This window comes from Nyctereutes procyonoides, unplaced genomic scaffold (genome assembly GCF_905146905.1).
Source record: "Nyctereutes procyonoides isolate TBG_1078 unplaced genomic scaffold, NYPRO_anot_genome, whole genome shotgun sequence".
Taxonomy (NCBI): Eukaryota; Metazoa; Chordata; class Mammalia; order Carnivora; family Canidae; genus Nyctereutes; species Nyctereutes procyonoides.
The window spans coordinates 44542130-44555353 of NW_026575043.1; the positions used below are offsets into that span (position 1 = coordinate 44542130).

Sequence of the window (13224 nt, forward strand, 5' to 3'; positions counted from 1 at the left end):
GGAGCCACCACCACTTAGACACATCCCAGGGACCCAGGTGGAGATGTGGCCCTCCCTATGCCGGGGCTGGGGATACTGCAGGACCAAGGGCCCTCCTCTCCTGTCCACCCAGAGCACGCACCTGGAGCTGAGCGGCCGTGACTCGTCCCGTGGCATTGAAGTCCAGCGACATCACCATGGCAAACCGGGTGGCACTGCAGCTATGGCTGGTGGACACAGAGCCAAAAGCCCGGAGGACGGTGAAGGTAGCTCGGATCTTCTCCACTGTTGGGGGCAGGGGGCAGGGCGTCACCCATGGCCCAGGAGCCGCAGCCCTCACTTCTCACGAAACCACCTTCCCCACTGGCAGCTGCACCAGTCCAAGCCCATCTGGGCCCAAGCCCCAGCGGACTCGCCGCTGCCTCCCCAACTCACTAACTCACACACATTCCACCACTGCCCTGGCTGTGTACTGCAAGCAGGATGCAGGGGGAACAGGATGGAGTCAGGAAGGAGACGTGCACGGCCAGGATAGATACAGCCCGATGACAGGGGCCTCCTGGATCTGATCCAGAGGGGCAAGGCGTTAACATTCTCAGACCTGCTTTGAGGGAGTTCACGGGGTAGCAGCAGCCTTGAAAAGCCCCGTTGGCTCTCCACAACTACTTATTGGGCACCTACTATGTGCTAGGCACTGTGCCGGGCACCTGGATAAAGTCTATCCTGACTCTCACCCTCAAGCTCATGTACTCACAGCAGAACTGTGAGCCAAGACTGGTGCCTCTCCCCGCTGCATTCCCAGCCCCTTCTATAGGTCGGGGGAAGAGTAGGTGGTCAATAGAGCTTTGGAATAACCCCACTGACACGGTGGCACCCATAACAGTTAAGGGGATTTGATATGGCTCTGCCTTTGCTGGATACCTAATGTGCAAACCAACCTCCCTATGCCTCTGATTCCCTATCGGAAGATGGGGGTAGTGATAGTACCTACATCAGGGCACTGGGATGGTTGAGCATCTGCCTTCAGCTCAGGGGCATGACCCTGGGGTCCCGGGATCAAGGCCCACATCGGGCTCCCTGCATGGAGCCTGCTTCTCCTTCTGCCTGTGTCTCTGCCTCTGTGTGTGTGTGTGTGTGTCTCATGAATAAATAAATAAAATTTTTAAAAAATAATAATAATGATCGTACCTACATCATGCGGTTGTCACAAGGACTAAAAGATTTTAATAATGTAAAGCCTTTAGTCCCTGCTCCAAAGGCGGTGTGGCTAGTATTAGAATTGTGATCACTAGAAAAGCAATGTTTCCGGGACTATGTAATTCTCAGTGGGGAGAATATTGCCCCCAAGAGGGTAAAAGCGGATTCTTGCCGGTAGGGAGAATGTTGCTTTCCCACGTATAAAGCACAGACATGCCTGCACTGCATGAAGAGAACATAGTATATCTATGACAATAAGATTTCATGGTAGGGGGTGATTGGGGGAGAAAATGTCCAAAAAGCCTCCTTAGGGGTGCAGCAATGAGAGAAACATTGAGAGCACGGGCCCAGGGCCTGGAGCTCTAGAGCCAGGTGGCCTGGGTTCGACTCTCAGCTCCAGGATGTATTAGCTGTGTGGCCTCGGGCAAGCTAGTCAACCTCACTGAGTCCTAATGGTCTCATCGATGATATTTGAAGAATAACATCTGCCTCATAGAACTGCTTTAAATCATAAATAAGTTAATATGCTTGGAATACAACTGGCGCCTAAGTCCTCAGCAGACATTTATTATAGTTACTATTAATATTGTCATCATCATTATTATTAATTGACACTCTTTCTTTAAAGCCTAGCTGAAACATCGCTTCCCCAAGGAAGCCCCCCACCCCCTCCTCTCCTCTGAGCTCCCTCCCTCTGCCTCTCTCCTAACCAGCTCTGCCACCACTTTGTGCAGAGCATTCAAGTTTGGCACATATGTGAAGTTCGGTTGCCCTTCTGGCTGTCAACTCCTCATGAGCATAGGCCCTGCCCTTCTGTCTTTACTTATTGGGTCCCCTGTACAGTTCAGCAGGTTGTGCACTGCACAAGGACACCATTTCCAAGGGGCCCATCGTTTACATCATACAATCATAGGTCAGTATATTTATTAGGATGATTCCTCAGCACGTGGCAGGCAAGTGTTTGGCTCTAACAATGTCAGTGTATGATAATTTTCCTGCGTATAGCTGTGAATGTCTTGAGGAAGGAACACCTTTTTCTAATTTGCACAAGGATGTCCAATGGACAGGTGGCCCTGCCCAGAACCAAGCACAGGGTCTGCACAGGTGATCCATGAATGCCAGCACACCTTCCCACTCTCCCCACCCTCTCCCACAACCCACCCCGGACACACATCACAGGGAGACCACTGTACCTGAGACCCTGCCATCCACACTGCCTGCCATTGCCACCAGGTGCTCCAGGACCTGCTCACAGCAGGTGGTCTTCCCAGCACCACTGCGGCCCAGAGCCACGATGCTCTGGTCTCTCCGCTGGCTCAGTAGCGCCCAGTATGCCCGCTGTGCCAGGGAGCCAAGGTGGGCTGGCAGGCCATCCCGGCGGCCCCTGAGCACCTGCAGGAAGATGATCCTAGGCATTAATCTTCCCACTGCAGCCAGTGCCCAGGGGGCACCCCAAGACAGTGCCCTACCCCAGCCTCGAGCGCTGACCCCTATGCCTGCCTGCCATCCTACCCCAGCCTGGTCAGAGGAGTCTGGAATTGGGATAGCCTAGACTAGACTAGACCCCAAAGCCTAGCCTTGGGGTTTAGTTCTGCCCCTGACTCACTGTGAGTCCTTTGGCAGCCTTTGAGCCTACTCTGAATCTGGGTCTCCTCTTTAGCTCCCAGGAGGCTTGTGTTGGCTCATTATTGGATAGTACTTGCCCGGAATGAGGCAGCTGGATGAAATGGCAAGATTGATTAGTGATGTCTGCCAGGAAAACAGAATAGGCATGGGGTAGCTGGTGGTACATGTGTCATGTATTTGCCATAACAGTTTTAGGTAATACCTGAGGTCTTCCACTCCATTCAGTCACCCACTCATCCATTCATTTACTTTTCATTCAATTAAAAAAATTATTGAGTGTCTACTAGGTAGCAGGCACTGTTCCAGGCACTGGGGGCAGAGCACTATGCAAAACGGATAAAGGAAATCCTACCAACCATGAGGAGATACTATTGTATACCTCTTAGAATGGCAAAAAAAAAAAAAAAAAAAAAAGTTAAGAAAAAGTTTTTGTAACACTCACTACCACATTCTGGTGAAGACACAGAGCAACTGGCATCTCCTACAATGCTGGTAAGAAGGCTCAAATGATACAGTCTCTTGGGAATAAGTGAGACGGACGCTCATCATACAACCCAGCAATCCCAATGTTAAGGACCTACCCGAGAGCAATGACCCTTTATGTTCACCAAAGACCCTCCATGCCACTGGTTCTATTGGATATGTATTCAATATATTATATTCTGGCAATATATTCAAAATCACCAGAAACTAGAAACAGCCCCAAGTGCCTTTTAACTAGTGAATGAAGGTAAGCGACCATCCTGGTTGTAACACCGGGAGTCCCCTGTCCCGGAACACCCTTCCCTCCTGGGGAAACCAGGACAACCGGTCACCCAGTGAGTAGACAAACTGGGCACGCACTCCATAGATGAACCAGTGGCCAGTCGCCGCAATCACATGGGCCAATGCCAAATGCATGGTGGTAAGTGGAAGAAGCCAATTCAAAGGCTGCACGATTCCAATTATATGACTTTTCAGAAAAGGCCCAATGATAGGAACAAAAACAAAAAAATAAAACAAAGCCCAGATCAGTGGCTGCCAAAAGCAGGACATGGAAGTGGAAGGTGACAACAAAGGATCCAGAGAGCTTCTCAGGGGCCATGGAACTGGAACGATCCTGTAATTGATGGCTGACTTGGTTACACAACTCTACGCGTTGGTCAGAAAATTCTAGGCCCATAAGCTGGGAAGGCTGAATCGAACTGTATGTAAATTATACCTTAATAAATCTGACTTAAAACAGCCCTGCCTACGGAGCTCGCTTTCTGCTGGAAGAGGCAGATGATAAACAAAATAGGGAATTAAACTATATCTCACGGGAGACGTTTTAAAGCCTTGAGCCTGCATGAGATTGCCAAGGAGGTGGGCTTTACAGAGGAGGAGAGAAGAGGTGTGGGGACAGGGCACTGGGCCTTGGCGAGGTCAGGGAGACCAGCGGAGGAGGCCGAGGGGGAGGGCCAGTGGGATAGGGGGAGATCCAGGACAGGGGAGTCCTGGAGCTCACGCAAGGAGCGTCTGTGGGGGGGGGGGGGGGGCCTTGGCCTGGCCAAATGCAGCTGAGGGCCAAGTAAGGGGAAACCAGAGGTCGGCACATTCGGAATTGTGTTTGGCAGCATGGAAACCACTGGTGACCTTGATGAAAGTCGGCTGAGCACGGCCTTTGGGATACAGGCCGATGGAAGATGAAACAGTGAGTGGGAAGGCACCGAAATGGGCCAGGCAGCGGGCCTGGCTGGAGGAGGACATCCGAGAGCCTGGCATGACAAACAGGCGACCGCTGGGCCAGCCAAGACCCCATCTGCCCCCTCCAGTGCCATTGCAGGGCCAGGGCTGCAAAGCACAGTGTGATGGCACTTCCCATCGCCTGGACCTTCGGCCTGGGGCTCAGGCCCATTCCCAGCTCTCTGCTGGCCTTTTCACCTTTTCTGCCCAAGACACCCAGACACAATGATGAGTCCCTGTCCTGACACAGAACACAGGGCTCAGAAGGACCCCAAAGCTGACAAAGGTGGGACAAGCCCCTCCCAGCACCCCACTCCGTCCCTGCACTGGCTAGAGACGGCCTCTGGACATGCAGCAGGCAGAGGGTCCTGGGGTTCTGAGCCCCGGAGCCGCCTCCCACTCTGGGAACGCCAAAGTTCAGGGAACAGGCTATCCCATCTGTCAGGCCCCTCGGGGAGGGGGTGCCGGAAGGGCAAAGAGAATCCTCCTAATCCAGGCCCCTGTGTACACATACAAGTGCAGGCATGCACACGTGCCTTACGTGCTTGCACATGGGTGTGCTCACAGGCACATGCACCCAACCACGTGGCTCGCAGCCACACAGAGGTGTCCCCATCTACACCGCATACTCTCACACCCATGCTCACACACTTACGTGCCCCCACACCCCCAGGCACACGCCCAGCTCCCAGCTGCTGGGTGGGCCAGACTTCCAGTGAGAGAGGCCCTCAGCCCTGCCCAGGCCCCCACCAAACCCATCTCAGGGTGGCCCCAGGCCCAGGCTCACCGCGGACCTGTGCTCCCACCTGGTGGCCATCTGAAGAACCAGACTTGACTCAGCCAAAGTGCAGAAGGTGGTTTCGGGTTTGGGCTGGGGAAGCTGGACGCTTTGAGGGGGCCTCACCCCCATCCCAGGGTTACAAGGCCTGAGGCATCACCGAACTCAAATTCCCCCTTACAGGGCACCTTCCAACACCTGCACGTTAGTCTGCCCGGGATCTGCAATGGAGGCCTCGGGCCAGAGTAGTCGGCGAGAATCTGGCTCAGCATTAGGGCCTGTCCTAAGTCTCCCAGGAGCTTATGAGGAGCAAGAGGAACCATCAGCTTCTTGGGAGGCTCAGAGGCCTGGGGCTGCACTCCCAGAAGCACGGCCCTCACAGCAAGGGAAGGGAGAGTGCACACAGCGGACAGCCAGGCTGGACGGGCCACGGGCTGGGGAGCACCTGATGGGGAGGGGTGGGGAAGAGAAGTCTTGGGGAGTCCAGCCCGTTCCCACCTACCCTCCATGCAGCAGCCGGGGGGAGCCTGTTCTGGCACAGGGCACACCATCTCACGCCTCTCTGAAGACCCCCAGAAGCTGGCATCACGCTCAGAGGAAGAGCCAGAAACATTAGGATCATAACAAAGACCTGGTGTGACCTCGTCCTCACGTGTTCCCGATGCTCAGCTGCTCTACTAGACCACAGTTGTCTTTGCTAGTGGGGGCCTGTCTTCCCCCTCAAGAACGGAAGCCCCCCAAGGACAGGCTTCTCTGTCCTCCTCCCTGCTCTCCCTCCCTCCTGTCTCAGTCAACAGCCTGTGGGACCAGCCAGGGGGCCCGGCTCAGAGGGCGCGGGTGTGGCTGCAGGTCTCACCACAAGGTGGCGCTAAGAGCTCGCCTTTGCTGTCACTGTCTTGACAAAAAAAAAAAAAAAGAAAGAAACAAAAACCAAAAATCCCAGCCATTTCTACACTTTGCAGGAAAAGAGTCAGTACGAGCAGAGTGGAGACTTCTGGGTCCCCATGTCTGTGGGTGTCCGGGCCTGCCGAATGTGAGCATGGGCTTCGGAGCCCAGAGAGGCTGGCGGCCCGGGCTTAGCCCCGCTCTCCCCGGGCTGAGCTTGAGGACTGGCCCAGCAGATGTCATCCGTCACACGCAGCTAGTAAGGGGCCCTGTCTCTTCAGGTGTGCGTGAGCGTCCGTTGAGCTCTTCTGCTCAGGGGCTTGGAGCAGGGCCGGGCACAGGGCTGATACTCCTTCAATACTTGCTGGCATTGTTACCATCCCCAAGGCCCCTGCTGCTTCTAGCCGTGACTCCTCGTCCCCCTCTACCGAGGGGGGTCAGGTGGTCCGCGATGACCACGATGACCACAGTGACCATGATGCCCCGGATCTCGTATCTGGCAGGATGCTACTCACAGATGGGTGGGTTTGTGGGGGGCTTTGGCTGCCCTGCTCTCTCCCCTGAGATGCAGAGGGAACCTCCACACCCTGAGGACACCCCACGGGTGTCTGTCGAGGCACCTGTCCCCAGCCCTGTCCCTATGATCCCACTCACCTTGCCTGCAGAGGGTGCTGGGGGCCCTGGAGGCTGGAGGACGATCAAGTCTGGCCCCTTGAAGGTACAGGGCAGCTGGGCCCGGTAGCGATGCAAAAGCGTGTTCAGGACACTCGATTCGTTGACACTGACCAGGGAGGCCAGGTCCTCAGCCTGGTCCAGCTCAGGGGGGTTGGCCTGTGGAGCATCACACAAAGTGTCCTCTGGCCACACACACACACACACACACACACACACACGCACAGCCCTGGTGACCCCATCCCTGGAGAGCTGTTTGCCACACACCAGGACAGAAGACAAGGACTCTGGAGAGAGAGAAACAGGACCCTACAAGTGAAATAAGGGTACCCTGCTCCTTTGCCCTTCGTGCATCCTGAGAGCCACCTGTCTCCTCACGCTGGTCCTCCTTCCTGAACTCACTGCCCCGGGAGGGCGATGCTCCTGAGAGACTTGGCAAGATTCAGAGAGCCTCCTGGGTCTCAAACACCACACGGACGGTGGTGTTCCAGAGTGAGGAAGTGCCCGTGGCTGTTGCCTCCTCTCCGGTTCTTGCCAGGGAGCTCAAACAACCCCATTTCTCTGTCAGCCCATCATGCATTGATCCCTTGGAAATAGGCCCAAACCCTTCCAGAAGCAAGGGATGATAGCAGCTTCTTGGGGCATCCATTCTAAAAGGCTTCCTACTATTCTTTCCAGCTTCAAAGAGTTTTCTGGGCCTATGGCTCTGGGGTTTGCGTCAAGCCTGAGCTCTCTCATGGGTCAGCCTCTTTGTTTTTTGTTTTTGTTTTTTAATTTTTATTTATTTATGATAGTCACAGAGAGAGAGAGAGAGGCAGAGACACAGGCAGAGGGAGAAGCAGGCTCCATGCACCGGGAGCCCGATGTGGGATTCAATCCCGGGTCTCCAGGATCGTGCCCTGGGCCAAAGGCAGGCGCCAAACCGCTGCGCCACCCAGGGATCCCATGGGTCAGCCTCTTTGTTAGGGACACGGGCCTACTGCAAACTCTGAACACCAGCTGGGGTAGAGTGCCCAGGGTGGGTAGAGGGTGGAGAAAGGGGAATGATGAATGAGCCCCACACAGACCTTCTGGAAGAAACACCTTTTTGATTAATAATAGGCTGTGAGAGATGGAAGAGGATTGGGACAGGACCGTTTTTCCCATCATTATACTCTAAATCTCAAAAAGATTTATGGTGTGCTACAAAAATTATGCAAAACATAATTGGACTTATCAACCAAAAGAAAAGGTAATACCCAAAATAATAGGCCATTGAAACCTAAGCACTAGCTAACGACAAGCTGCAAATTTGGCTCTGAGTTCCCTGGCAGCCAGGGTGAAAAGGGAAACTTGCTCCATAGCATGATTTGCAATGTCCATAAAACAAAAAGCGATCACTTTCTTGGATCCAGTGGAACTCCCAGTTCTGACAAACAATGTCTGTCAATGTGTCCTCATAAAGAGAACACAGGGATAGAGCAGCAACCTGCACCCCCCCCCAACAATATACCTCCCGCAGAGCAATGAGTTCCATGATGGTCTTCCTCACAACTCCCTCCGGGGCTTTGGGCCAAAGCAGACTTTGCAGTCAGGTGTAAGGAAATCTCTTGCAGGGGTGGGGGAAAGAGGTGTGGAGTAGGTGGGGAGGGAGACAGAGCGCTCACCCTATGAACATGCTCCTCATCCACCTCGGTGATGGTTTTGTCAGCATCGATGCAAAGTCGTACCCTGCCTGCCGGCAGGTCAGCTGTTCCCTCATCTGGCTTCAGCACGGTTGCTGGTGACAGTCCAGAGAGAGAGAGAGGACAGGCTCTAAGCTGAGAAGCCAGACCAGGGAGCTTAAATAGGTGTCCTGGCTCAGGTCAGAAGGGGGCAGCACTGTCTCCCCTTGGGGCCTGCTCACATGGAGGCTTCTGAACTGTGACCCCAAGTTCTTTGAGGACAGCAGCTGGGTCTGCCCCACCTTGGGCTTGGTGCCAGGCAGAGGGCAGGCTCCCTGATGGTTGGGAGCATACGGGCTGCCACCTCCCCTTCCAGCGTCCGTGGCAGACATTACTAATCAATCACTCTTCCCAGCCGGGTTCTGACTGGGACTCATAATTGCCTCTCAGTAGAGCATGGTCACGACTACTTGACAAAAGTGGGCTCGTGAGATGAAACCCCTTTGCCCATTTGCACCACACTTCATTTCCTGGAGGAACACAGTAGGGGCTAAACAATGCATGGGGCATCAATGAATTCATTAAATAATTAAGTACCAAAGCTTAATTGCCTTTGGAAACAGTCCCCAGGAGACCAGCTGCCGGGTGGGGCAAATGGCACTCAACGCTTCTCAATCCAGAGGCCACAGACCCCCACCCTGGACTCCTTGTCCCTCACCTTTCCCCCCACCAAACCGTGATCCAGCACCTACGGCTAGTGGCAGAGGGGGTGCAAGAAGAAAATACGGGAACCCTCCTCTACTTAGGGGTTAACACCCCTAATTACCAAGGGTAAATCCATCCTTCTGAACCAGCCAGACCTTCTCTGCCTCGTACCATCTGTCCTCGGGCGCCTGAGAGCAAAGATCACATAAATCAGAGCAAGAGGACACTTCCCCCGGCCGCCACCCCACCCCACCCTGAGTCAGGAGTGAACCCAGGAGTCAGTGGGAGTTTCTCACGGTGGGATCTGGGACCACCCAAAGCATAATTTCCCCAAGGAAGAGCAAAGGGGCGGGGCGGGTGCTTATTTAAATGCAGATGCCTTGGCCCCACTCGTGGCCTTTTGAGTGGGAGCTCCAAGGCGGGGCCCGGGAATCCGCATTTTGAGCAATCCGCCCTCCCCGCTCCGGGACCGCAGCCCCTCACCTGGTCCGAATCTTCGCTCTGTGCTCCCCTGCTGCCCTCGGGCAGGCCTGGCCCCTCTTCACTCTCCCTGCGACTCCGAGGCCTTTCTGCGGGGCCTTCCCGAGCAGGGGGTCTGGGTCCTTCCACCTCCGTCTCCAGGGCCTCTGCCCCATCAGCTGCTCCCGAGCGGGGCTCCCCGGCCTTCTGCGCTGCGCTGTGTGGCCCGCCCTCCTTCTCAGCAGCCGCTGGGGTCTCCCCGCGGGCCCCCACCTCCTTGGGGGCTTTCCAGCCCTTCTCTGTCTTCCCTGCAGCTTCAACGGCCTCCCGGGACTCACCCTGGGGCTGTCCTTTTCCTACCTTGGCCCCGGGCTCACCTGACTCCCCAGGTGCACTGGGAGGCTCGCCGGCTTTGCCCACGTCTCGGGGAGCGTCCCCCCCCTTCCCGGCCTTCTCCTGCTCCTTGCTCCCCTTCTCCGCCTTGATCTGCGGTTCCTCTGACTTCTCTGCCTTACTTGGGAGGACACTTTCCTTGTCCTTCTTACTCTGGGCACCGTCCCACTTGCTCCTTCTGCCCAGGGGGCCTCCCCACTTTCTCACCTGGATTTGGGCCCCAGCCCTTTTCCCTTCACCACCCACATCCTTGGAGAGATTCCCTTTTGCCATCTTACTTGGGGGGTCCTCTGCCCCCTTCTCTGCTGTTTCCACCTGCTCCCCTTGGCCTGGCCCCTCTCTGCCCTGGAGCTCATCCCCTTTCAGCCCTTTGGTCTGGGGGGCCCCGTCCCCTTTCCCCCCTGCACCTTGTTTTGTTAGTAGCACCATGCCTGGGTCCCCAACACCCTCAGTCCGGGGCTTCTCGGCCTTTGTGGCCGTGTCCTTAGTGCTGGCCTGGGGGCCACGAGGAGTCCCCGGAGTCCCCCCCTTTTTTTCCCCTCCAGGGTCTGTGGCTGGGGGTGGGGTCTTGCAAGCAGGGGCATCACGGGGCTGGGTCCTCTGCTCCGGCTTGGCTGCGTCCGGGTCTAGCTTGGCTACCATCAGCAACACGTCACCCCTCCTCAGGCCTCTCTTGAAGGGCAGGGGTTTTTTGGCTGGTGTCCCAGTGGGGCCTGATTCCTGGGGCTTCTCGCCATTGATGCTGGTCATCAGCACAGAGTCTGTGGTGCCGGACCCCTTGCTCTCCTTGCCCGGAATGTCTGAGTTCTGCGGAGAGCTTGACTGGTTGCCTTGGGAAATTTGCTGGTTTCCAGATTTGGTGCCACTGTCGGACTTGCTCTTGGGTTGGCTAGCAGAAATTTCTGGGGTCTAGGAGACAGGCCACAACCATACTTAGCTGCTTGCTGACCAGAGAGCTTTGCCATTTGCTCACCACTCCCTCCCTCCCTCCCTCCCTCCTTTGTTCATCCAGCCATTCATCCACCCAAAGACCTTCAAGCGCCCACAAGACCTAACAGGCACTATGCTAGGCGGTGAGCCGAACCCCAACACCCTGGACCTTGGCCCAACGCCTCAAGACCAACTTCAGAGCCCACAGACCCAAGTTCAACTCTTCACTTTGCCATCCGCTACTGTGTGGCCTTAGGTATAATTACTTGCCCTCCCTGAGCCTGTTTCCTTATCAATAAAATGAGGAGCCTAAGGGCCTACTTCGCAGGGCGAGCGTTAGGATTCATGATAATATAGGAAGCCGAGCCCAGCACAGAGTAGGTCCTCTTGCCTTGCCTGGCCGGGACATCTGTGCTACAACACCCCCTGCCAGCTCCCCTCCCGGGCCTTGCTGCCTTGTGGTGTCAGCTCTGCTCAGAGTTCTGTCCTCAAGCCCACCTGGCTGTGGCCTGAACTGCTCACAGGGCCCGCTCTGCCGAGGCCTCTAGAGGAAGAGACCTGGACGGGGAGCGCAGGTCCACCCTGATGCCTGGCTTCACCGCCTGCCCTCGCCTGGGTACCGCCATCGGGCACCGTGCTGATGCTGGCCTCCCGCACAAACCTGGGCCCAGGAGTCTGGGGTCCTCACCCTCCCCTTGCACCTGAAGCAGCTGCAGGATCATGTTGATTCCACCCTCATGGCCTCACACCTGTGTCTCTCTTTCCAAACCCGGCTCCACGTTCACCTGGGCCATTGTCACAGTCTGATCTGCTGTTCCTTCAATTCGCTGCCAGCCAATTTAATCTAAATCAAAAGATTTTGGCAGTGGCCCATAGCCTATGGGAAAATTATTCAATACCATCCCCTGCCATTCAGAGCGCTCAAAAAGGAGCCACCACCCTCCATTCTGGTCCATTGTCCCTGCTTGTCCCCTTTGAGTCACGTGGGGGCATCTCCCACCACATCTGACCAGCCTCTGCTTCCATGCTTCATCCTCCGTTAGCTCCCTGCCTGTGATGCTCTCTCCCGTCCTCACTTGCCCATGCTCTGCTCATCCTTCCATGCCCAGCTCCAATGCCACCCCCTCCACAAATCCCTGCCTGCAAACCTCAGTCAGAACCTGTCTCGGGCACCCCCGAGGCCCCAGGGCACCGTGCTGGTACACGGTCTGTGGCGATGATCGTAGTCTGCAGCCCATTCTAGCTCCGATGTATATCTCTGTTCCGTTTGAGGTGGCGGATGCCTCAAGGACACGGCCTCTATCTACAGCTTTGTAATGATGATGATGATGACAGTACTAACAGCCATCACGTGTAGATCCCTCTTACCAAGGGCCCAACGTCACTGTCATATCCTACTCAACCCTCCTAGGAACCCAGGGAGGTAGGTTCTGAACTGCCCCCCGTTCTACAGATAAAGAAGCCAACACAAGGATATCAGGCGGCCCAAGAGACAAAGTCAAAATGTAGTCATGCAGGCCCCCATAAGTCTAAAGTCAACGTCCTTACTGGATGCATATTAGCAGCCTTCCTTATCCCTAGGACTCACTAGAACCTCCGGGGAGCTTTACAAAAATACTGATGCTTTGGCCCCAATCCCAAAGAATCAGATGGAGTTGGTCTGGGTTGTGGCCCCCCGGGTGATTCCAGCGTGTAGCCAGGGCTGAGAACCCCCACTACAGGGCCCTAGTGCTCCGTCTGACCAAGGGCCAGGGAGGACATAGCCTTGGAAAGGGGATTGGCCTCACTTGGCAAACGTCACCGCTGTCTATACCATTTTGAAGAGTGAGTCAAGGCCGTATTTTTAACCAAACTGCCATAGTGGAGACAGTAACATGACTCTGAGCCAAACAAGATAACCAATGCGACCCTACCTCTCTCCCACCCATGGGCTCTCGTCCTTTGGATTTTCATAGTCGCCAAAGCCCCTAATCCACTCTGCAGCCTTCTTGGTATACGGGAGGAGGTGCCCCTAGCATCATTGAGGCCAAGAGGCAACTCACACACACCCATTTTACAGATGAGCAAACCGAGGCCTGGACCACACAGAGGGGTGGGTCCTAGGACCCAGCTGTCCTGACATTCGATATGAGTCCCTTTCTGCCCCTGTCTCTCACTGACTGCCTGGCCTTTGGAAAGCCAAGTCACCTCTCTGAGCCTCATTTTTACCTCCCTGCAAGATGGTGACAGCTTCCAATGGCTCGTTGCAAGGAT

At 55.4% G+C, this 13224-nt stretch overlaps 1 protein-coding gene across 1 annotated transcript in view; it reads right to left on the reverse strand.

Moving 5' to 3' along the window:
- MYO18B (myosin XVIIIB) overlaps positions 1-13224 on the reverse strand; it is a 256494-nt gene that overhangs the window by 222954 nt on the left and 20316 nt on the right. The window contains 6 exon segments of the mRNA XM_055323213.1: positions 122-264; positions 2370-2568; positions 6824-7000; positions 8488-8600; positions 9311-9377; positions 9673-10950. Coding sequence (XP_055179188.1) covers positions 122-264; positions 2370-2568; positions 6824-7000; positions 8488-8600; positions 9311-9377; positions 9673-10950 — 1977 coding nt within the window.